Source organism: Lepeophtheirus salmonis, chromosome 1, assembly GCF_016086655.4.
Source record: "Lepeophtheirus salmonis chromosome 1, UVic_Lsal_1.4, whole genome shotgun sequence".
In the NCBI taxonomy this organism is placed as follows: Eukaryota; Metazoa; Arthropoda; class Copepoda; order Siphonostomatoida; family Caligidae; genus Lepeophtheirus; species Lepeophtheirus salmonis.
Genome location: NC_052131.2, coordinates 22,004,343 through 22,028,880, shown reverse-complemented (window position 1 = coordinate 22,028,880; position 24,538 = coordinate 22,004,343). Strand labels below are relative to the sequence as shown.

The window sequence follows — 24,538 nt, the reverse complement described above, 5'->3', positions numbered from 1 at the left end:
CATCTCTTGGACTTCAATTTATTTACTAAGTCAACTTAGGTTGATAACTTTTTACCTTACCTTTTTTTTTATTTGGACTTTTGTGATCTCGATTAAAGGTAGGAAATCATATCTCCTTGCCATTCGAGTTTCTTCTTGATGTTTTGAGTTGATGAAAGATAGCAGGGATGATACAACTCTACATTATTCTGAGCTTACAGGAACCTAATATCTAGCGCTGGCTCAGGAGCCGTTTTCACTACTTTGGGGGATGAGGAATGTCTCTTCATGGGGACTTGGATTTCAAATTGGTTCTAGCTACATCTTCTTCAAGATGAGCCTGAAATGCTTTGAATATCGAAGGCACCGCGTTTTCTCTTAACCTTATAAAATCCAAAGTTCTATTAGAACACTCAGGATCAAAATGTTGGGGGAGAAATCCTTGAATGCTCCTTTGGAGTAGAGTTCTTCAACTTGAGGTTCCTTACCCATTGCCGGCACCTCTCTGAATCCTTCAGAAATCGATGAAATAAAAATTCACTCTTAGCAACACATTTGTTCTTGCACCCAAACGCAACGGAAGACATGATTTGCAATTTCACTTTAAAGCACAGCTATGAATAACTTAGGAATACATAAAATGGTTCTCATTTTCATTACATAAGTTGTACAATCAAGTTATTATAGAGGTCGGTGGTCGGTGTTAGGAACATAGTTTTCCTTGTATTTGATTGAATTGCTTATTTTTCCCTTAACTGCTCTTTCCCAAGAGTCCTTTATTAAATACTAATAGTATTTAAATAGATGAATTGAGGGGAATAGAAACAAGGAATGAACGTAGAAGAAAAAAGACGGAGATAAGGATGTAGAAAGATGCAGGAGGAAAAGAGAATAGATGAGAGACATAAAGCTACAAAGAGAGAAGGGAAAAGAGGTTTTATTTCAGTCAAAAACAGCCTCTTAATGACTCTGGAGGTCCAAAAAGATATCATAGGAATATGTTCGGTTATTTTATACGTATATTTATAAATTCAGTCATGTCATCAACACTGTAAGCCCTACTTTTTAAAGCATACCTGAGTAGTATCAACATTTTAATAATTTGTTTGTTCAGCTTCCTCAATAATAACTTATAAGTCATTAATACATGTTATTGCAAAAGAAGAAAGTCACATTTTGTAGAGATTGAGCGAGGTAGGTTGCTGCAAAATGAATCTAAATTAGTTAAAGTAACTAATCAATTCACCTATGACAAAAATTATATTCTTTGATCCATAGTAAATTAATCAAAGTCTACCTAGTTTATTTTAAGCATATAAAATGAGTTATACCTATTTATTATTAAATATCTACGTAGTATTTACATACATTTATAGATGTAATAAGGCAAATGTATGTATGTATATACCTAAAAGTAATTATTTACATACATTAGCAAAACTTTTATAAAATAAAAAAAGCTAAAAATGAGAAAGTCTGCCCATATCTTTTACATGTTCTACTCGAATGAGAATGATACCCATCTCCCATGAACATTTCATATAGGTAGGTGAAGGAAAGTAAGCACTGTCTTCTCTCTGCTCAGCCTTTCATATAAGTATATTATACGTATACCTTATACCCATATTCAAGGAAATATATGTACATTATTATTTTGAGTTTGTAAAAGATACACCCTTGTTATTTTATAAGTGAGATTATTAGTCTTGTTATGAAATAAAGAGTCACAGATGACATGAGAATCATCAGTGTTTTAGATCATATTTTGGTATTGTTCCTCATAGCTATAGGAACTTGTCGTGGAAATCTACCAAGTAAAATACGAATAGCTGCTCTATTGGATGAACAAGGGGATGAAAAACATCGATTGGCCTTTGAATATGCGGTCAATAGAATTAACCAACAGCCTCAACTCCTTAATAATCGAATGCTTGAGGCTGAGGTTGTTCGTATTGCTGAATATGATAGGTAATTTATTCATTTTGTTAGTAAACATCTTTTGAGATTCCTTTAGAGTGCAACGATCACAAATAAGTACATACGTTTGATAGGTAGACTTAATAATTGATTCTTTAGATGGGGAGGATTAATATCAATGAATTTTGAATCAAAAGAATGCCATTATATTCTTTTAACAGTACTTTTGCTTTTTTAGCTTCACAGCTCAAAGAGTTACCTGTAGTCTACTAGAAAAAGGAGTGATTGCTATATTTGGACCTCAAAATTCTGCCAATGCTGACCACATAAAATCAATTACAGACACATTGGAGATACCTTTTATGGACACAAGATGGAATTTAGATAACATTGTACCCTTTGGAGGAGATCCAGACTATACAGTTAATTTGCATCCAGACGTCAAAACACTTGGCCGTGCACTCATTGATATCATCAATGCATATGGATGGGATTATGTCACCATTCTATACGAAGACAATGATTCCATTATACGTATCAAGGAGTTATTGGACTTTACGTCTGAGGTATTTTTTTTTTTCTACAAGGATTAAAATCTTATCCCTTATTTGTGTAGATAGCCAGTCCGGATATTTTTCAATTTGTAATGAAGCAGTTGGTCAGTACCCCTGAAGATGGATACAGAGAGGTACGGATATATATATATTTTTTTTTAAATAAGTGGATTTGCTCATGTGATCATTTGATTTGAAGGTTCTAAGGGAAATTTTTAAAATGAAGGCTAAGTACATTATCGTTGACTGTAGTCGAAATGTTTTAGCAGATGTTTTAAAGCAAGCTCAACAGATTGGAATGATGTCTGATGATTATTTCTATGTACTCACCAATCTAGATGCTCACACAATCGATTTTGAGGACTTTAAGGTATGCTAAAAGTCTCATAGATAGTCCATATCTCTGATTCGTTTGATTTGCTTTTATTAGCATGGCGGAACAAATTTCACAACAATAAGACTCATTGATACATCCAAACCGGAAGTTCAATCAGTGATTCGAAGTATAGTTAGTGCCGAATTCACAAAAGGAAGGTCCTTTGGGGTAGTGGAAGGGTATTTAGATACAAATACTGCCCTCATTTACGATGCTGTTCATTTATTTGCATTTGCTCTCAGTGAGTTAATGAGGGCTCAAGTATGATTTGTATTAAAGTATACAAAATATAGCTTTGAAATTGTATATATGTTTTTTTCTCTTCATTCTAAAAGGATATAATAGTTACACAAACTAGCTGTGAGAGGAATGAGCCCTGGAAGCACGGGAATTCTTTTGCCAATTTTATGAAAATCATTAAGTTTAATGGCCTAAGTGGATTGACAAAATTTAATCCGCAAGGACAACGAACACATTTAGAATTGGATATTCTTGAGTTACAAAAAAACGGAATGTCTCTCATAGGTATGTAACTGTCATTGAATAAATGAGTTCATACGCACTTTTCCATTATTTTCCCATTTTTCTCCACAGGATCATGGACTACAATTGATGGGCTAAATATTTCTCGAGTTGAAGAGAAGGTTCAGGTTATTAACCCAACAAATATCATGGCTAATCGTACTTTTGTTGTGACATTGATTGAAAATGCTCCCTATACTATGCTTAAATTAGAGGTTATTATTATATGTATACAGTATAGTCTTTGACAACAGGGATTTTCCAAATCTACGAAGTTGCACCCTTCCTTGAAAATGACAGATGAGTTGCTGCACACCCCTCCTCTCCTTTAAGTATAGTTTCCATTTATTTTAGCATTGCACTTTAATTTTTTGACAACGTCATAGTAACATAATTAGTAGGGTATTTTGATCTGTAAAATTATTCCTCTCAAGAAATAGGTGGTTTAGTGGGGGGGGATTACAATTAAACTTCTCTTATTTACATATATGGAATAATACTACTATAGGACATAAATTTTAGAAGCAAATCAGCCATCGTCCATCAGTGCTTCAATATATGGAAACGATCCTTAAGTGTATAAAAAATATGTATCTACATATATTTATTTTTGTAAAATCCCTGATCTAGGAAGTAAATAGATTAAATCGATTGACCTAAAATTTTTTATAATTTTTTTAGACGAAAAGGCTTAAAGGAAACGATCGATTTGAGGGATTTGCTATTGATTTAATGAAAGACATTTCTGAAATATTAGACTTTAATATTACTTTTAAGCTTGTGGATGATGGGAAGGTAAAGTACAATAACTCAGGAATTTCCAACCTTTTGTATTCCAGTACCCTTAGCAATATGGCGTTATTTTCCAATCCAATCTAATCTTCATATCAAACATATGCTAAATAAGATTATAAAATATTCATTTTCGTAAGCCTTACATTAATTTGGGACTAGAATACGAGTACCCTTTGATGGAAACCCTTTTTATGACCAGGGTCGGATTTTCCTTTGGTAGGGTATGTTGCAAAAAGAAATGTGCGGATCTCTTTTCTTTCTTTCCATTTTTATAATTTGATTTTAAAAAATATTTTGTAACTGGAAAGGAATGGTTTTTTTAGATATTGAGAAATGAACTTTTTTAATCAATGTGTCCATATTTCATAATTACATTTTCTTATAAAATCCTATTTGTTCCGGGATTCCCAATGAAAGGAAGGTCTTAGGACAAGGTATCCCTACTAAAACCGACCCTCGTTATAACTCAGCATATTACTTATAAATATATGCATAATACTAGTATGGCAATCAAGATGAGCACGGTAACTGGAATGGATTGATAAAAGAGGTTCTATTAGGTGCTGATGATGGGGGTGCAGATTTTGCAGTGGCTGATCTTTCTATTACAACAGCTCGATCCACAGCAGTTGTATTTTCGATGCCATGGATGACTTTAGGGATTTCAATTGTGTACATTAAGGCACGGCCTGCTCCTCCTGATCTATTATCATTTTTGTCTCCATTCACATTGGAAGTATGGATTTATACCGGATTTGGTAATAGATTAACTAATTGTCCTTTCTTTTTCCTGTCTTTAGTTTTTGATAATATCTATCTATTTTATATGTAGCCTTTGTATTTGTATCTGTGGTCCTCTATGTCCTTGCTCGATTTTCCCCGTATGAATGGAATAATCCATACCCGTGCATTGAAGAACCTGAGGAATTAGAAAATCAATTTAATATTGTGAATAGTTTTTGGTTTACGATCGGATCTCTTATGCAGCAGGGATCTGATGTGGCACCAACTGCGACTTCTACAAGGTACAGATTATTTTGCATGATTCGTATTTTGGTTTTGGTTTTAAACAAAGGTTCATAGACTTGTTGCAGGAATGTGGTATTTCTTTGCACTGATTATGATTTCCTCCTATACAGCAAATCTGGCTGCCTTTTTAACAGTTGAAACATTGGAAAAACCATTTGAGTCGGCAGAAGATTTGGCTAAGCAAGTGAGTATCATGAAGTATACTTTATGTTCACATATAGATATACAATATTCATTCATATTGTTCAACAGACGGATATCAAATATGGCGTCGTTGAGGGAGGCTCAACTGAGAATTTCTTCAAAACTTCAACTTTTGAAACCTATCAAAAAATGTGGGAGTTCATGTCTGGTGAGTAATTGGGAAATTTCATCTTCTTTCTGCTTTTTAATTAAATATATATTAATATATATGTAGGAGTTCATCGACAGGAGTCGATGATGCCAGGAAACAGTGATGGAATAGAAGCTGTCATTAATAGAGATGGTAAATATGCTTTCATGATGGAAAGTTCGAGTATTGAGTACATCATTGAGAGAGAATGTTCATTGTCCCAAGTTGGTGGTCTATTAGATAACAAGGTATGGTACATAATTATCAATGATAGGAACAATATATTAACACCTTTTTACATTTAGGGTTATGGAATAGCCACAGCTCCTGGAACTCCTTACAAAAATCTTTTAGATAGTGCCATTCTCCGTTTACAAGAAGATGGCGTCCTGTTCAAACGAAAAACCAAGTGGTGGAAGCGAAAAAGAGGGGGTGGAGCATGTGCTAACGCCGGAGGTGGGGGCGCTGTCAGTGAATTGGGTCTTCCCAATGTAGCTGGAGTCTTTCTGGTTACCCTATTGGGATGCATTGTTGCCATGTAAGATACAGACATACGTATGTAGTGGGCTGTTAACACAATGGGTGTCAGATCTTAATATGTTCATTCTCTCTCTATATATGTCATATACATATACACGTCGGGTGGAGGTCTACGTCCCGAACTCACAGTCAAGTTGAGTCTTAATGCTAGCACGTTAATTCCAGGGAATTATCGATTCGATGATTCCTGGAAATTTTGAGAAACTTCTTTTATCGATTCCGGATATTTTTTTGACCATTCTAGGGAAATTTATCTACTCTAGTAGTAATCTCTAGAATTATAGTTCACCTGAATTTGTAATAACTAATAAGTTTTTTCAAATTGATTATAATCTAATGCCCATAGTGGCAAGATCTAAGCTCAACTAGTTTAATCTTGTTTTTATTATTTTTCATCCCATTAGCACTCAGTTCTAAACAAAATGTCAGATTTGTAAATGAATACAATACCCATTCCAGCAAAGTTGGGGATCATTTTACACAAAATAAAAATACAAAAAAGGGCAAATGCAATTATTTTGACCAAATTCTAATCTAATCTAAAGGCTCAAATACAACTGGACTTTGTCAACATGTGAAGAGAAAGCATGAAATCAATGAAGATGAAACATCTCAGAAGAAAACAAAAGTTATTGAAACATATCTTAACCAGATAACAAACCTTGGAAAATATCTTCGTGAAAAAATTGGTGGGATTTGTGGTCATGATAACAAGTTATTCAATTGTATTGCTCAAGTGAAACTTTACAATTTGTGTTCAAGAAGACATGTTATATTCTATCCAAGTGCCACTCTTAAGTTAGAAACTTTTTTATTGAGCAATCCATTAGCATAAAATGTATGAATCTTGAAACTCATTTTGCTCTTATCAGGATCATTAGTGAAAGGAGAAACAAAAATGCAAAACTTTTCTATATTATTCTAATATAGAAGATGAATTTTTCAAGGATGATGAAAATAAGACCAAAGATGACTTAGACGAAGAAGAAGAAGAGAATGGCAATGAACAGTTGAATATTAAGACCGAAAACATAATTAAAAAAGAGATTCTATGAATTTCGAACAGATGTGAAGGAGGTTTTGAATAAAGTTAGAAAAATTTACAAGCTTTTCTGCAAGATCTCCTTAAAAAAATTATAAAAATTTGCAAAACAAAATAGTTTTTAGTAATAGAAAGGAGCTCAACTTTCTTTCAGATCAAAATACTTGATAGAATTCATATGTGGCAATAATTAGATGCTTCCTGGAGGTAAGGAATTCCTTAGGAATTGCAATGATTGAAATAGAAAAAAAGTTTTATTTTTCTCCAGAAGAAATCAAACTGCTTGAATAACTTTTCTTCCTTTGGAAGATGCAATTGTAAAATTTTCTGATAGACATAGATAGATTTCATCACATGTGAGCAGGTGATTATTCATATTACAAATGAACTTACTTAACAATTCCAACAACTTCCACCGAACCAGAGCGCAGCCTTTCAAGTCTGTGATGTTTTTGGTAATAATCTTTCCAATTGACTAAGATATCTATGTTCGATGATTCCCGATAACTTTTAAGTATTATCGATATTATCAATTCCTGGGAATTTTTAAAAAAAATCGTTAATTTATCATGGCTGCTTAATACGACCCGGTAAACATTTATTGTCATACCTGAATCAAGTTGCGTAATTTAAGTACCGGTTTAGGAAATTATTTGACATTTTACATATAGGTATTGCAGGTAGCCTCCCCTTTGTCCAAAATATAAAAGCTCTCCATATCTAAATGTAACACAGAAAAAGACTTCACTCTCTATTACTTGTATTGTCGGGTTTACCGTAAACAGGGACTTAGGCAAAGATAATAAACGTGCAGGACTGTGGTATTTCCTACAATACCCTCCACCGGCCCTGACCACTTGGTACTGATAATGACCTGGTTATATATGAGTTATGACACTAAAATAGAGTTCGATCGATGGGTTAAAGGCACTTTGAAAATAATCAGTACTCATGCAAAGTTTGAAACAAAGATTATATCGATCAGTTTTTGTTTCGTAAAAAATCAAAAAAAAAAAAAAGATTAGATCATTCTTTTTTGTGGATTTAATTTGCAACAAATAGAGTGCTAGATTAATCGATTAAATATTTCCACTCTCCCAAAATACGTATCAGTCGTATTCATTATAATATGCTTATTACAGATTCTCTGCATTGTTAGAGTTGCTATATGGGGCAAAGCTGCAAGCAGATGACTTGGGAACTACGTGGTTGAACGAAATCAAAGAGGAAATTCGTTTTGCATTTAAATGCCATGGAACCTCTAAAGTAAGACTGATCATATTTGTAATTAAATGTTGCATTGATATTACTTTATCAATGTGATTTGTTTATAGACTGTTAGAAAGCCTATGTCGGACGTCAACTCTGTAGGAGAATCGGATAGTCATGATTTAAGTATAAATCGTGGAGGACGTGCGCTGCTCCGAAAGCATTCCTCTATCAAAAACAATAAAGTTGTGAATGACTATGCAAAATCCGAGAATTCTTCTTCCATCTATGGACTCACAAAGTAAAGTATATATTTTCTTATGTGCATGTTATGACTGTTTTATAATTGTTTTACAATAGATTTGTTGAAAATAAAGAAAAAAATATTTCTGAGAATCAAAATGATGACGGAAATTCCTCTAACAGTACAGGAGCGTCTAAAAATCCATTTGAATAAGCTTCTGTTCAATTGAATTCTTCTTTTTTGTTGTATATATCTTAATTATTTCTTGTAAAGAATAAAAATATAAATACAGTTTGTTAAACAGAGTTTGCGGATTTTATTTAGTCTAAAAATCTCAAATTGAAAATGGTGGAATTTTGCTAAAACATAGACAACATTGATTTAAACTTTTCATGTCAGTCCAAACAAGGCGTGACATTCATACTAAAGAACCATTGCATCTATACTAATCAAGGGTGTCCACAGCGGGTGGGATGGAGGTGTTGTAAAAAAAAAAATTCCTTCTTTTCGGTGGGGGAAGAAGGAATTTTTACTTTTTACTAGAAAATTAAATATTTGAATTTTTTATTTTCAAGAAGTTAAATAAGTGAAATTTATTTTAATTCTTTTCCAAAAAACTAAGTTTTTTGTTAATAGCTATGGATTTCGAATTTTTCTTCAAAAATTGTAGTTCGAATATAAAATTTAAAAATTAAATTTTTTGAAGAAAAGTTAAAATTAACAAAACATCAATTTTTTTGGGAAAAATTGAAAAAATTAAATTAAATATCAAATATTTCAATTTTTTGAAAAAAAAAAATTGGAAATATCAAATATTTTAGTAAAATGCAAAAAAATTCTTAGTTGTTGTTTAGGGGGGCTATTTTTTTCTTTTTCTTTTTTCATAACTTAAAAAGTAATAAATAGTTAAAAGAACTTTCTAGCTGAGCTTTAGGTACAAACACTCGTTGCTGAACCTTATTTAAAGTAACATTCATTATTTTTTTTTTTATATAATGTACTTCCCCTTTATTTTATTTTAATATGAATTTGAGATACATACACTTGTTTTTAAAAATGAGTCATCATCTTATATTTTATACTATTGAGTTGGATGAGTTTATCTACTCACCGTCCTTTATCTCGTAGTCCTTCACTCTCGGAGCCATCTACCCCCAAACACTTTGCTTTATTATTATTGAGATGTACAACTAGTAAACGATAGAGGGCTAAAGTCATTAATTAATGCAATTAATGTCATGTGGTTCTTGAGCCTTCTGAGACAGGAGAATAACAGCTCCGCCTCACAGCTGCTGATGGGCATTGAGGCCAGGATAACGATCACCTTGTATAGCTCCGGCATCAGGCTGAACACTCCCGAGCTTATTAACTCCGCAGCAATTTGTGACGAAACCATGTCTTCTGTGTCAATATCTGCCTAGAGAAACATAAATTTTAAACATATAATGCAAAATGAAACATTATAATATTAACCTTGAATTGCTGGAAGATTGCATGGTCTGACTGGAGCTGCTCGAGTTCAAGTCTGTAGTGCTTGGCGACACGCTCAATGACACAGGTCTCCACTTCACTGTCATTGACGATTGCAATGAGATCCATTGTGATGTTTGTATCGTCGGTGGCAAATCTGCTCTCAAGCTCTAATACAATCTTATTGATTGCAACATCGAAATATGTTTCACGGAAGTAGGATTCAGTTGTTCCTTTCCACTTTATTCTCCTTGGAATCTTCGCCTCCTTGAATTCCAAATCAATTGAGTCCTCCTGGTCAAATACTGATTTCATCTCAGACGACTTCAACTCAGCAAGTTTCCAGATTGATTCAAAGATTTTCTCATTCTTAAGATCTTCAAGAGTCCTAATCACTAGGTTGACGTGTTTCCGGGCCTTTGTTAGGTCAACCTTTCTGCCTTGAAGTTCATCTGACAAGCTAAATGTGTGTCTGAGGAGTGTCTTCAACAGTTCAATGCCGAAAAAAAGTTCGTGACTAAAGATGCTGTTGAGCAGAGAAGTTGCTGTTGAACTCGACAATGTATCTTTATCTTTTCTCATTATTATGAGGGTCTTCATGATTCTGACCATCCCTAGAGATACAGCGTGTACAGCATCGTAGCTGAGACTCCAGCGGGTTGCAGACTGGTTCTTCATGGTCATCACCTTGCCATGCTCCTCATCTTTACTTGTTATCTTCACCGACTTGTAGATTGCTGACCTCTTTGGGGACCCTTCAATGAAGTTGTATAAAATTTGTACTGTCCCCATTGTATTTCTCAACAGGGTTATATCTGAGAGAAGATCCTTGACTACAAGATTGAGGACATGGGCGTAGCAGTGGATGTAGACACACAGTGGGGCTGCTTCCTTCCACCTGGTGGCAAGACCCTTCTTGATGCCGGATATGTTGGAGGCACCGTCCGCAGCCAGGGAGACAGTGCGGGCGGGGTTAAGGCCGAGATCCTTGACAGCTCGTGAAGCTTCTCAAACAAATATTTGCCGTCAGTCTGGGTAACTTTTACAAACTTGAGGAAGCTCTCTTTCTTGATGCCTTCACTCGTCAGATATCCCAGTGACAGACTGAACTGCTCCGTGTTTGACATATCTGATGTCTCATCAACAATCACAAAGAACCAGTAGTCATCATTGCCGGCACAAGTCTTGACATCTTCAATTATATTTTCCGTCACTTTGGATGCTATAATCTCTATCAGCTCATTTTGGATGTCAGGTGAAGTCCATTTGGCAAAACCTGCCCCAGCTGAACCAAATTTTTTGACTTCGGCCTCCAGTTTATCTTTGAGAATATGATTGTCGTGTGAACGCAGGGACAAAAGCTCCAAGAAGTTTCCTCGATTGTTTTCATTAGATTCCGTCAACTTTTCTCTTGTTTCGGAATCGCCCCTAAAAGCCAATCCTTACTTTGCGAGGAACCCAACAGTTTGGAAAAGATACCTCAAATAAGCTCGCCACTTCACGACTTCCTCAGCATGTTGAGACTGAACATGGCCGAGAACCGAGGTATTCTTTCTCTTTGATGTGAGGAAATTGATCCACTTTTCCATCGACAGTTTGTGTTTTTTGTTGTTAGAATGACTTAATTCATCTATATTTACATACCTATATGATTGATGGACGGTTGAGTAAGGTTTTTTTTTTTTTTTGGTCTGCTGAAACAGACAAAGTACAATACTGACGTACGGCCCTGGTCGTGAATGTAAATGTCAAAGAGCGTGGATCCAAGTACACTACCTTGTGGAACAGATGAAGGAACGTCACTAGGCTCCGAAACAGTGGAATTGATCACTGCACTCTTTATCCTATTCGTTAGCCATGAACTAAGTCACTGTAACAACCGACCCTTTATACCGATGTCCGACAATTTAAAGAGAAGTTCCCCATGAGGGACTTTGTCGAAGGTCTTGCTGAAATCAAATTATATAACAACACAGTCAAAGTTTCAGTTACGACGACTGACGATAACATCCCAGAAAGAAATTAGATTCGAGACACCCGACATATTAGGACGGAATCCGTGTTGCCTACTATAAATAAGTTTATTAATCTCAAGGAATGATTGTAGCTTCCGGTTAACGATCCACTCCATTATTTTACCAACATGGCCCGTAAGGGATATGGTTCTTTAATTATAAGGATCAAAAGGACCTCTCTTTAAAGATGGGAACTACATTTGATTTTCCAGTCATTTGGTACATATCCACTTTGAAAAGAAAGATTTAAAAAAAGTAAATATTTCATGATACGGGGCCCCCACCTGCGGACGCCCCTAGTAATATATGGAATTCTAGATCAAATATTAGTCTTTGAATAATATTCTAGTAGTTTAGAATTATGTGGGTAATATAAGGAACGAAAAATATTTTACAAAAAAATACTGCCGTAACATAAATAGCATTATTAGTTTTCCAGGTACCAGATCAAATAACATTAAAGTTTAAATAAACTCTGGTGACAAGTGATGACGTCAAGAGAAGTCTAATACATCACTATTATCTATGTCATTAAGTAAAATTACTAGTTACATTTGAATGAACGTTTGGTTATATGGTTGTTATTTATGTTAATAGGGTATGAAAAGCTTGGTGTATACTGTATAGTCGTCTATGGGATTAGGAATCTTGGAACTCGTTTTAATTCAACTCTATAAGTATACATGAGGTCTCCACTTAACGCAGTGTTTAACTCCCTGAAAAATGCCGTATATTCCCTCATAGCTTGCTTTTTTTGTTATGATAATAAATTGTAAAAAAAAACATTTATTGAGGCCAATAAAAAAATTGTAGTTGCTGATGAGTTCGTTACACTATGGCTATATATTCTTATTATAGAAGTGAATAACTTTTTATAAGGGGGTGTCCTTCAAGTTTTTGTTTTGATACCAAGCCCTTAAACTTTTACCTATTATTTATTGTACAAACTTGAAATTAAAAAGATCTTGAATAAATATTAGTTAAGTTCTGATTATTTAAATTTTACAGTATTGAAATGAACGTATTAAAAATTAAGTAAATACCCGATTCAGATTATATTTTTACAATGATTTTGTCTGGCATACATTATTTTTTATAATTTATGAGTAAAAAATGCTAGAACTTTCAATGTAATGAATGCATCGTACCGACTACTAGACAAGAAAAACAGATTTTGACAAAACACACAACCACTCATCTACTATGACGTCAATACTAAAAGCATTGTAGAAGTCAAACATCAGTCGTACACGCGTTATGGTATAACCTTGTATTGCAATTAACCTTAACATAAAGTAAAATTCATTAGTTTTGTAATTTTATATATTATGTTGGTCGTCAAAACAAAAGCAAGCTAAAATGAATTTTCTCAAAATTAGGTGTGGATTACATTTATATTTATCGAATAATTATTTTCAATTTCTACGGACAAATAATTCTTATTAACTCTTGGGGTGTGCCGCAAATTCTATTTAAAAGAACCTAAATTGATTGTCATAATAAAGGAATGAGAAATTGATTGATTGTATTTGAATGGCTATATCGTGGTCTCAAAGGTAGAAAATCGCCATATTTTAAACCTTTACTACCTGAAAGGGAAAAATATGTTGAAAGCGACCAATAAAATTTGCGATGTATACTCTTTTAGTTCATTTGCAGAGCTGTTGTTAGAGGAATTTCTTTCCGTCTGCTCAGTTCTACTCTCTATTTGAACAACTCGTCTGTTTGAAGCTGTTAATTGAGCAGAAGTGGCTCGCAGAGGTGAATTGGAGACAACAACACATCATCAAGACTACGCCAACGCCACACACATCTTTAATGACGCGCCAAAAGCTTCAAGAGCTCATTTGGATGTTCTTCTGCATCTAATCTACAGACCAGACCTTACACCCAGTGATTATCACTTCTTCCTGTCTATGGGCAGGGGGTACAAATTTGGCCTCAATAGAGTCTTGTGGAAATTGTTTCTTCAAGAATTTGCCAATATGGACAAGGACTTTTACGTCGAATTCTCGTTGGCAACAAGGTATTGGGCGGAACAGGGCCTACTTGGCTTAAATTGGATGACTCTAACACTTCTTATAAAGCATTGAAATAAAGCAAAAAATACAAAATTTCTTTTTCTTCAGCATAATATATATATATATATATAAAATGAGGGCTGTGAAATTCATAAATTGCAGTCTTTATGAAATTATTTAAATCCAATATCAAGCCTATCACAGGGCTTTTTTTAGATATAGGTATTTATACATGACAAATGATTCACATACAGCTTTTTGAACTTATGCTATGTCATTGTAGTAATTTTTGAGTTCTTCAACCCCATTTATAAAGGTCGCGCTTGAGCTTTAGCTTACAGGTTTGTAGTATTTTATAACTAATAAGCTTTATGGTATTGTTAGTTAATAGATCAAGTATCTACGCAGTTCTAAAATACCCTCAAAACTGACTGTACGTCGTGCACCCACAAATATAAATAAATAGATCTTATTTTTTACTCACTAAATGGCTTTCATGTTGAATAACTTTTTCACGACAATTACCAAGATTTTTTGCAAAAGAATTTATGTTTCAGTCAAATTGTATCAACTCATTCAATGCTCAAATTGTATCTATGGGCCACATAATGAAATGACCTAATTTTCTTACTGGAAAATCCTTTTAAATTGAAGGAAACAAGAGTTGATATTATTATAAATACTCAAGAGTGTACGTAAATACGTGTTTCGAGACAATCTTAACTTTATTAATATTGTTGAGGATAGTCTTTTAAGTTAAGGGATATAAATATCGTGAGTTATAAGGACGCAATGGGTACGTATACTTGTAAAAAGTTTTTATAATTAAAATCTGAACAGTGTTTTTTATTTTTAAAGTTGTTAATTTATTTTTTGATTATTAATGTGGAACATCTAGGGATACAGTGCTTGGGTTCATGTATAAATAGTAAATGGGTTATGTTGAGGAGTTATAAACTGTGTAAGTCCTTGTTGTCCTTAGAATTGAGGATCGACATCGTCATCGTTTTACCCATATTCTTGCAAAATACGGAGTAATATTTGTGTGTATTCCCTTCCTTTTACAGCTGATTGCAACTAAATTAATAAAACTTCATGACAGCTAAGCTGCTCTCCTCCCAAACTAGTGATAGGACGATAACAAAAAAAAAAACCCGATGCCGATTCTTCAATATTTAAAAAAATAGTTAAAAAATACTATGTTGCTATCAGGGGCGTCCACAGCATTATAATTTTAGGGGAGCTTGGTTTTTGGAATTTTTTGAAAAAAAAAAATATCTAAAGTAAAAAAAAGTGAAAAATTTAATTTTTTGGAATAAGTGTCAAAAATTAAACTTCAAACATTATGGAAAAAAATTTAATATACAATTTGATTTTTACTATTCACAAAAAAATAATTTTTTTGGGAAAAGAAATTCAAAAATCTATTGCTATACACTGAAAATAATTTTTGTTTGGAGAGAAGTTTTCAAACTCCCCAGCAGTTTATAAAAAAAGAATGAAAAAAAATTCAAATATTACATTTTTTGGGAAAAAATTTCAAAAATTTATAGTTGTTCACAAAAAAATAATTTTTCCGGAAAAAAAAATATTTAAAAAATTAAATTTCTAATACAAAACTTTAAAAAAAATAAATAAATAGAGTATTAAATTTTTGAGACAAATTTAAAAAAGGCATAGTTATTGAAAGAAAATTAATCTTTTTTTTTATAGAAGTTTGAAAAGTTAGATTTTTTTGGAAAAAAGCTTGAAAAATTTAATTAAATTTCTAATTTTATTTAATTTTTTTTCAAATAATTTTAAATTTTCTAGTAAAAAGCAATTTTTTTTTTTGATAACTTAGAAAAGTAATAAATAGTTCAACAACACCAGTAACAAATAAGAATGGGAATTGCAAATAAAACATTATTTTCCCACTGCCGATCCCAATTCCGGAAAAAATACATGATTCCCGATTCCAATTAATCATTTCCTCGCTATCTTAAATATTTTTAAATTGTCAGGGTGATTACGTTCATTTTCGGTTTCTTTTTTTTAATACCCACAGGTCATGTTTTTTACAACTATTATGATGCGAGTCTGCATTGCTTGAATTTAAATATATCTAGTACAAATTATCACCTTTATCAGGTGGATTTTATTATTACCTTTATCAATGTAAAATTAAAACCTCAGTTTGTAATTACACTCTATGTACATTACAAGAGACGCTATGGGTTATTCAAAAATTTCAATAATCGCTCTAGGTTTGCTCCTTGGACATCAAATCGTTCATGGCTACTATGACGTAAGAATGAAGACTTTTCTTAATATAGCATTGAAACGTTTTTACTTTGCTTCATTTCCATTAAGGTAATATCGATGGTTTGTAAACATTCTAGTCATACAGAAGGGACAATTTTGATACATTGTCCAGAAGAAACTAATAAACCAAGAAATAGGGAGAATAAATATTGCTGTGGTGCCCAAAACAGAAGGTATATTCTATTTAATATTAATTTTTCTGATGTGGTAAATTATTATAATTGTAGTAGACACAATATATATTTATCAGAAAAACCACAAACCTTTGTAAGATGATTAAATTAACGTAACGACCCTATTAATAAATATAAATAGACATTTTCTGGTAAACATTTACAAAATTGTATTTATTTAACGTAATTCATTTTTAAATACATAAATTAACTAGATTGATCCAAAATTAAATGTTATTCCTCCAAAATCGATTCTGTGGGATTGAATCTTTTTTAGGGTTACATAATCCTGGCAAATCTATACTTGACCAGAATCGCCATTTTTGAAAGATATCTTTTCTCCCTCAAGTTATCTAATATATTTTTTACTCTTACAATCAATCATTATATCACTTTTAACTGTTGTTGGATTCAAGTCAAAATTTGCTCTTTCGGTCGACTTTAGAGTTCTGCATCGAGATTACGTTACAATTTTCTAATATGGTCATGTTTTCCCATAATATGTTAAGTGGTTTCTCCGTCCTTTTTAATACATCAACTCTTCTTTTAATTCACGTCGTTACCTTTATTGACTCATACAACCTTTCATACAAAAATAAACAGTGAAAAGGGCCCAAAATTAATTGTTAATGAACCAATTTTGGCCAAATTCTTCCGAACTATGGAATTATTATTCAGTAATAGTAGATTAGTCTTCACAATCCTTAACAAAAGATAATTATAATTCAACCAATCTACGTTCAAATCAATGAATATGAGAAAAGAAATGAAAACTTCGACAGCTGACAACCGAATATACTGTATATTTTTGTGTTAGTGAGGTAACACCGTGAAAACGACAAGAACATCTATCTGTAGTTTTTTTCTTTCCTTTTGAGTGAAAATAAAATAACTTCCCATTGCTTCGAGTTTTGATTATTAGAGTTCAAGTAAAGTCAAATCCCCCCACACACACAAAAAAATTGACGTTATTCGAGTAATTTTAAGAAAAATTGTCAGTTTTGGTAAAACCGAACTTTAAAAAAAATTGAGCAAATAATACTCGAATCAAATACTAATTTCAACTAAAACTTTCGAAAATCACAGACAGACCCCACAAGTCATTAATATTATTATTTACACGTTATAGCTCAATGAAAAATGATTCAAAATTTTAGAAATAAAATATTAATATAGAATGTGTTACTTTTTATAATTATTTTTATTGTGTTTTCAAGGGTAATTTGGAAGAAAAAAGTAAACTGATAAATCGATTATCGATGTTTTTCTCCCAATATACCGATCATTATCAGTTTTAAAAAGATCTATATAGACCTTACTCTACTCTTAAAATTATTTAAGGAAAGAGACATTAAATAATTTCCTCATAATATTTATAATTGGAAAACCATATTTCAGATATTGCTGCAATCATGCTGATAAACTAAAAGAAGATCCAGATTTTGATCCCATTGGAAGGGAAGACATTATAATGAGACACAATTTACCCTTTTGGCAAGTGATCATACTAACATTTTCATTATTTCTCTTACTTGGTATTTGTTTCTACACAATTGGTTGGAGTATTCTTCAAGTAATTAATTATCTATTAATAATTTATAATTTTGAAAATGATTTAATTCCAATATAGATACTTTACTTCATATTTTGTTGCCCCTATTGTGATAAGACAAGAAAACAGCACTATTATGAAATCAGCATTGCCGAAGACACTAGTCTGGTTAGAAATCCTATCCTTTTTAAAGGTCTTCCGAAAGGTATAGTCTTGAGTTCAAATGGACATATGGGCTCAAAAGTTGTAGATGCTAAACCAGTTAACTTGCTACCTGAAAATTCATATTTCTTAAATCCTCTAGCTTATAATGAACTATGAGTGGGGCAGGTTACATCATCATTTTTTTAATAAAATAAATTTAAAAAAGCATAATAAAATGGAAAAAAATATATAAATATATTAAACTTATTTACATTGCACCTATTCCAATAACTCAAGCATAAAAAATGATTCGGTCATAAGTAATTATGTATGAATATATTAATGAACATGTAATCGCAATCCAACTGATAACATTTTTGAGGTTTATATTTGAGTCGGAATGATTCAGTTCTTTGAGATACCAACGATTTTTTCCGCAGCAATTAAACCAGAGGTCCTAAAACAAGTACAAATAATGATCTAATTAATCCTTTTTCAAAATTAATCTTTCATCTCTCACCGTGCACCATGCATATACGACCAATAGTCAGGACACGCAGCATCTCCAGCGAATAATAAACTTGGCTCCTCTTCACTTGGAAGGGAAGAAGCTAGGATATTCATATCCTCAGGATTGGAACTTAATCCAGGAAAGGAATATCCTCCTAATGTATAAGGATCCAATGTCCATTTATGCCGAATGATCCTCGATGCCCGCTCGATACTCGGATCCCCCGTATATTTCCAGATTAGTTTCATCAAACCATCTATGATTTCTTCTTCATCTATTCCATCAATAATAGAAGAGTACTTTCCAACAACCCAGGTCAATAAAAGAGTAGAATAGTTCTTGACTCCATTAAAATCGCCTACATAATCTGTCCAATCTCCTATATAATCTTCTTCTCCCCTAGAAAGCAAAAACCCGCCAAAGTTGGGTGTCCACCAGGGTTGATCCCATTCTACAAATAGCTTGCAGACTGCACCAGCATTGAATCTTTGAATAGAAAGAGTTTTTTCTTCACCAAGGCTTGGATGGAAGAGAGTCGTATGTGTACTCTTTAAAACTCCTAAAGGAATGGTTGAAATAACATAATTGCACTTTATTTCATGATCATGTATATTGACGGAAATATTTTGTGGATTGGACCAATCAATTTTTGTTACTGGAGAATCCAAGAAAACTACATCCTTTGGAAGAAAGGAAACCAGACTCTGCACAATTTGTCCAACTCCTCCTTCTACTGGCATCTCCCCACCTGGTAATTCTATTGAAGTACCAAAGAGATCAACACTACATTCATCTGGTTCTCCTCCAACATATGATCGTAGTACATTGAGCATCCCATTTAGTATATTATATACTTCTTTTTTTAGGGTTGGTAAATTCTCATCTACAATTTCTTCGACGCAAGATGGAACGCTTTGATCAAAAAAATCTTTAATCGAACCACCATTTCTATCTTTCCTCAAATAATAGTTATCAATGTTGTAAATAAATTTCTCAAAAATAGATTTAGCTATTTTGTGGGCTTTCGTAGAAATAGGTGTGCCTCGTGATGAGAGAGGGTAATATTTTTGATCATTAGCTGTTTCATCCTCCGATTCTCTTGGATCACCTTTGACAATTCCCAACCTTAGTTAAAATAAAAATTATGAAACTTTCCAAAATAAACTATCAACTTATTTTGTATTAAAATACAAAATAAAATTTAAATAATTCCAATTACTTGGTTGCTAAATTATAAACTGAGTTGTTGGGGGATACCCCTGTGATCCATTGAGCCCCTAAATCCAAAATTTTCCCTTTATATGGAATACTATGCATCCGTCCTCCAACGCGATCTCTGGCTTCCAGGAGTAGAATGTCAGTTATACCATTCTCGTATAGGTGCACTGCAGCACTACTTCCAGCCATTCCAGCTCCAATGATGATAACTTGACATTTATCTTTCATCTTGGACGTCTGAAATAATTAAATGACTATAAGAGTATTTTATGTTAATTTTCGGTAAAGTACCTTAGAATAATCTATAAACGTTTTTTATTTTGTTTAACAAAATGACGTCACATTGTTATTACAACTTAATGATAAAGAATTACGTAATGACTATTAGACATAATTGCAAATGAACAAATTATATGAATGAAGATGATTATTAAAATCATGTTTGTCTAAAGAAGTATATGTATTATACTACTAATACAGCAAGGTCATCAATATTTGCAAATGTTACAAAAGTTATACTTTTTCATTAAAAGTGTATTATTGTCAATTTATTATTTAATACAAGATAATAGGTTAAGTTAATTTTTTTTGTAAGTTTATTTAAGACATGGTTGAAGATTTGACCCCAGTTTCACTCCCAAAAGTGTGGAAAAAAAATGTATAGGGTAGAAAATTAACATCAAGAATTGTATAATAAGTCTCTTCTAGGGCAAAAATGTCTGTAAAATATGATTTTTTATGTTTCATCCTATATTTTGTGCTGTTTAGCTAAGAAATTTGAATTTGTAACCAATTTCTCCCAAAAATGACAGTTTTTGTGCGATAAATTTTGGAAATCCCAATTTTGTAGGCCTATATAATCTACAATGTACATTAAAAAAAACCATTATTTATGTTCAAATGACAGATAGTGACCAGGACTTCAAATAAATCAATTGTTTAGTTGTTTCTTCAATAACTTTTGTAAAATGGTCGTTTAAAAAATATGTCTCGAGTGATAAACGGAATCGAAAATTCGCACTTTTAGATAAATTCCTGGATTTAGGTAGACATATCTACCTAAAAAGAAAGGACTGTATGCTGGATTTAAATATCATTTTATCGGAAATAGTATAAGCTTTAAATTGATATCCAATTTATACAATTTCTTGTACAGAAATATTTAAAAAATATATATATGACGCCTACTCTCTTATTTTATTGACGTATGAAAATAATACCGTCAGTCATTAAAATGGGTGGCACATAAAAACGATTGGAGCTAAATAATTGAAAATTTGATCGTTTGTACATGAAATTGTATACTTTAGGCTGATGTCTTTATTTTTCTCCTACCAGCTGTAATATTTCCGATTTAGCAAATTTCGCATTAAATGTGGCCTCACCCAAAATATGGAATTTGCAATAGAAAAATATTTTTTTTACGTTTTTTGAGAAAAATATTCATATTTCAGAACATATGATATTGTGCAATCATATGACTAGTACTACTTGATATTGACTAAATCAAGATCCAATTTGTCACAGAACAACTACAAGTTCTCAAAACCCCAGGTATTTGACCAAATGATTCATTTTTAGAACCTGACAATGTTGAAGAGATATTTTTATTTCCGTCAGATTAGACATAAAAATGAGTATATCCAAAAACCATTGCATATTTTTTATTTCTAACTTCAGATTGGAAGTCTACATAAAATATTGGTTTGGAAAACATTTATTACTTATAAGAATTCGATACTTGATATTTTGCCAGTGAAATTCTGGTCGAATCTCAAACTATGTCTTAAAGGCACCCATGAGATACAAGAACAAGGATGGAACACCAAAAATAAACAAATACATCAGTTGTCATGACAAACATAGTAGCTATGCGCACTAAATAAATCATAGATTTTTTAACGAAATTTGTATATATTGAAATTTTTTTGTAATCCTATCAATAATAAGGTTGTTAAAATGATTTGTAACAAACAAAGAAATAAAAATCATTGAAAAAAAAAATCTTTAAAAAATAACTACTATATTATGTAAAATTTCTGATTGTGCAGATCAACCACCTCTATTCAAAATTTTAAGGAATTTGGCATTAGAGGTTCCTTAATACTTGCGTTTAATTGCTTGTAACTTTTTCGATTATCTTCGTACATTTGTTTCTCTTCTAGTGATTCGATAGGAACTTATAATAATTTCGTATAATAGTAAGTTGAGAATTGTCAACCACTCAACAAGAGCTAATTTGGATCCAACCAATCAACGCTCAGAACACTAATTAAGGCAAAAAAAGTTGAAAAATAGACAGCTTCTAAAAAATATAGGGGATATTTTTATAGTAGTGGGATATTTGCTACAATTCTACTAATCACTAATGATCGAAAGTGTATAGGCGGTAAGTTATTTTTGATGGCAGTTTGGCATTGTGAGGCGCACATCTTTTTGAATATAAAGTTTTGGTAGAAAAGTTCAGCTGCTATAGAGAGAAATTGGGTGGGCTGAGACATACCTTTTTATATATCCCAGAGTAGGGATGTCCTTGGTTTTAAGTGCAAATTTACACCATTCAACTCATTATTTTTACATCAGCTGAGTTAATGGAATTGATTAAATGATTAGCCAAAACAATATCCCAAAAGGACGAAAAAAAATCTATTGGGATTATTAACTCGTTAATACTGGAACTGTCTTCTCTTTCTCGGGCAAATCTTCTCTGCTTCCCTTTATAATCATAATTTAACAGCTGAAATTTAATTCAAGATATTTCACAACTTGTTGCCTCTATTATATTTGTTTCTCTATGGATTCAACAGATTAAGATTCGAGTTTTTAGTTTAACATAAATAAAACATGAAAAAGAAGATTGGCATAAGGAGAGTCAATAGTCCACATACAAAATATCTACTTCTCAAGTTTAACAACGCGATCGAGAGTATTGAAACTAGCAGGGATTCTCATGGAAACCTGATATATATGATTTTATTTTGCAATGTTCAGGCTGCAAATCAATTCAAAGATTATTTCAAGCAAGATGAAGCCACTGTAATCGACTACCAACCACGCTTGCATGAACCAAACAAAAAAGATGACTATTTTGAGTCCTATAACTTAACTTTCATTCATAAAGTCATGCTAGGAGATGAAAATCGAAACAAGGCCTACTACAAGGCAGTCCTTCATAACCCAAAATTCTTTAAAGATAAAATTATAATGGATATAGGGGCGGGAAGTGGGATATTATCACTATTTGCTGCCAGGGCGGGAGCCAAAAGGGTATATGCCATTGAAGCCGTGTCTGGTATGGCCGAAGTTTGTCGTCAAATCGTTCATGTCAACGGGTTTGAAGATGTTATTAAAGTTGTGGAAAGTAGGGTCGAACAAATTGAAGGGATCGGAAAGAGTGTTGATGTGATTATGAGTGAGTGGATGGGCTACTGTATGTTCTACGAAGGAATGCTCCACTCTGTTCTCTACGCCAGGTTTGTAGACATTGTATTTAATTTTTGACCGATATTCAAAACTAGATTAATAATTAGTAATATTAGTAATCTGGTTTTGAATATTAGTCAAAAATAACTTTTTATTGTGATAAAGGAAAGTGGTAATAATTTTTTTTTTTTTTTACAGAGATCGATTCTTGAAGGAACGAGGGCTTTTATTTCCAAATAAGGCTTGCTTAAAGTTATTTGGCTACTCTGATCCATCAATTCTACAAAAACGAATGTGTCGTTTGTCATGTCCGAATCAATTGTATGATTATTCCTGTCTCAAAGAGAATACTCTTTCCATGGCATTAGTGCAAACATGTAACAATAAAGCTACTAAAACTTGCACTTTACTCTCCATTGATCTGGAAACTTGGAACATTCCGAAGAATGGACTATTATTAGATTCGAATTGGAAATTGCTACATAAAAACAATACAGAAAGTGCACGTATTGACGGATTCGTAATATACTTTAATGTATCATTTACCCATGGGCTGAATCTGTGACACTGTCTACTCAACCCATGGAGAAAAATAAATCGAATCATTGGGCACAGACCTTATTATTGCTTAAAGAGCCAATAAAGTTCCTGGATTGTTTGAGTGGTCATTTAAGAATAAGGGAAAGAAGCCAAAGGCAGCTTGAATTTGATTTAAATCTTGAGAATGCACCATTGAAAAAATACTATTTGTAATTTATGAGTGCATAATATATAAGTCTTCAATATTGTTTTAAGTAATCACATTGTTCGTTACTTGTTATATAAAAAAAAAAAAAAAAAAAAAGACATAGCTAATTAAGATCTTGGTTAACAAATTAATGATTATCAATTTCTAGTTAATGGTTTATATGATACAACATGGTTGTAAAATTATTTTGGAAAAATGTTAAATGTATTCATTTTGTATATTGGTGGTGAAAGAGAAATATAACAGTCTTACCATGAAATATGTCTTCATGCAATGCTAAAAAATAATAATTACTATTACTTTGGACTCGCTCCTATTATTACTCACCATCAACTTCAGCTGTCATTATTTTATTAAGTGGTGAAAAAAATAGATTTTGATTCATAATAATTAAGGTATTATGAAATATTCTATATAT

General features: G+C 32.4%; 4 protein-coding genes across 7 annotated transcripts; 3 read left to right on the top strand and 1 right to left on the bottom strand.

Annotated features, from left to right (window-relative positions):
- The first annotated feature begins 1,513 nt into the window (after positions 1 to 1,513).
- LOC121120711 (glutamate receptor ionotropic, kainate 2) lies at positions 1,514 to 8,846 on the top strand. The gene is made up of 17 exons (XM_040715573.2): positions 1,514 to 1,947; positions 2,135 to 2,462; positions 2,513 to 2,584; positions 2,650 to 2,820; positions 2,881 to 3,087; positions 3,162 to 3,351; positions 3,421 to 3,563; positions 4,030 to 4,143; positions 4,646 to 4,901; positions 4,976 to 5,168; positions 5,227 to 5,356; positions 5,425 to 5,524; positions 5,591 to 5,754; positions 5,812 to 6,044; positions 8,231 to 8,354; positions 8,423 to 8,598; positions 8,658 to 8,846. Exons 1-17 carry the CDS (start codon positions 1,715 to 1,717, stop codon positions 8,752 to 8,754), a joined length of 2,931 nt encoding a protein of 976 aa, XP_040571507.1. The 5' UTR covers positions 1,514 to 1,714; the 3' UTR covers positions 8,755 to 8,846.
- A 7,391-nt stretch (positions 8,847 to 16,237) lies between these two features.
- On the top strand, positions 16,238 to 18,397 carry LOC121120701 (uncharacterized). Its single transcript, XM_040715564.1, has 4 exons — positions 16,238 to 16,334; positions 16,400 to 16,524; positions 17,923 to 18,097; positions 18,155 to 18,397. Exons 1-4 carry the CDS (start codon positions 16,239 to 16,241, stop codon positions 18,395 to 18,397), a joined length of 639 nt encoding a protein of 212 aa, XP_040571498.1. The 5' UTR covers position 16,238.
- A 10-nt stretch (positions 18,398 to 18,407) lies between these two features.
- On the bottom strand, positions 18,408 to 24,448 carry LOC121120666 (spermine oxidase). 4 transcript variants are annotated; one of them, XM_040715536.2, is made up of 4 exons: positions 24,373 to 24,448; positions 19,951 to 20,186; positions 18,741 to 19,856; positions 18,408 to 18,677 (listed from the first exon to the last, which is right to left on the bottom strand). In XM_040715536.2, the coding sequence occupies exons 1-4, from the start codon at positions 24,388 to 24,390 to the stop codon at positions 18,626 to 18,628; spliced, it is 1,422 nt and encodes a 473-aa protein (XP_040571470.1). In that variant the 5' UTR covers positions 24,391 to 24,448; the 3' UTR covers positions 18,408 to 18,625. The 4 variants fall into 4 exon arrangements, with proteins under 4 accessions (XP_040571470.1, XP_071745271.1, XP_040571475.1 ...); XM_071889170.1 differs by having other exon boundaries at positions 19,951 to 20,203; positions 24,373 to 24,440; XM_040715541.2 differs by lacking the exon at positions 24,373 to 24,448 and adding an exon at positions 22,453 to 22,683.
- On the top strand, positions 22,674 to 24,379 carry LOC121120690 (protein arginine N-methyltransferase 1). Its single transcript, XM_040715557.2, has 2 exons — positions 22,674 to 23,422; positions 23,571 to 24,379. The coding sequence occupies exons 1-2, from the start codon at positions 22,794 to 22,796 to the stop codon at positions 23,935 to 23,937; spliced, it is 996 nt and encodes a 331-aa protein (XP_040571491.1). The 5' UTR covers positions 22,674 to 22,793; the 3' UTR covers positions 23,938 to 24,379.
- Positions 24,449 to 24,538: the final 90 nt, after the last annotated feature.

Bases quoted from the DNA above. Each gene is read 5' to 3' on its own strand.
- LOC121120701 (XM_040715564.1), top strand. From the start codon at position 16,239: ATGTACATTACAAGAGACGCTATGGGTTATTCAAAAATTTCAATAATC. The intron at 16,525-17,922 runs GTATATTCTATT...ACCATATTTCAG, and splicing joins TGTGGTGCCCAAAACAGAAG to ATATTGCTGCAATCATGCTG. The intron at 18,098-18,154 runs GTAATTAATTAT...ATTCCAATATAG, and splicing joins TTGGTTGGAGTATTCTTCAA to ATACTTTACTTCATATTTTG.
- LOC121120690 (XM_040715557.2), top strand. From the start codon at position 22,794: ATGAAAAAGAAGATTGGCATAAGGAGAGTCAATAGTCCACATACAAAA. The intron at 23,423-23,570 runs GTTTGTAGACAT...TTTTTTTTACAG, and splicing joins CACTCTGTTCTCTACGCCAG to AGATCGATTCTTGAAGGAAC.
- LOC121120666 (XM_040715536.2), bottom strand. The intron at 19,857-19,950 runs GTAATTGGAATT...ATTTTAACTAAG, and splicing joins GTTTATAATTTAGCAACCAA to GTTGGGAATTGTCAAAGGTG. The intron at 18,678-18,740 runs GTGAGAGATGAA...TACTTGTTTTAG, and splicing joins TCGTATATGCATGGTGCACG to GACCTCTGGTTTAATTGCTG.
- LOC121120711 (XM_040715573.2), top strand. From the start codon at position 1,715: ATGAGAATCATCAGTGTTTTAGATCATATTTTGGTATTGTTCCTCATA. The intron at 4,902-4,975 runs GTAATAGATTAA...TTTTATATGTAG, and splicing joins ATGGATTTATACCGGATTTG to CCTTTGTATTTGTATCTGTG. The intron at 5,525-5,590 runs GTGAGTAATTGG...ATATATATGTAG, and splicing joins AATGTGGGAGTTCATGTCTG to GAGTTCATCGACAGGAGTCG.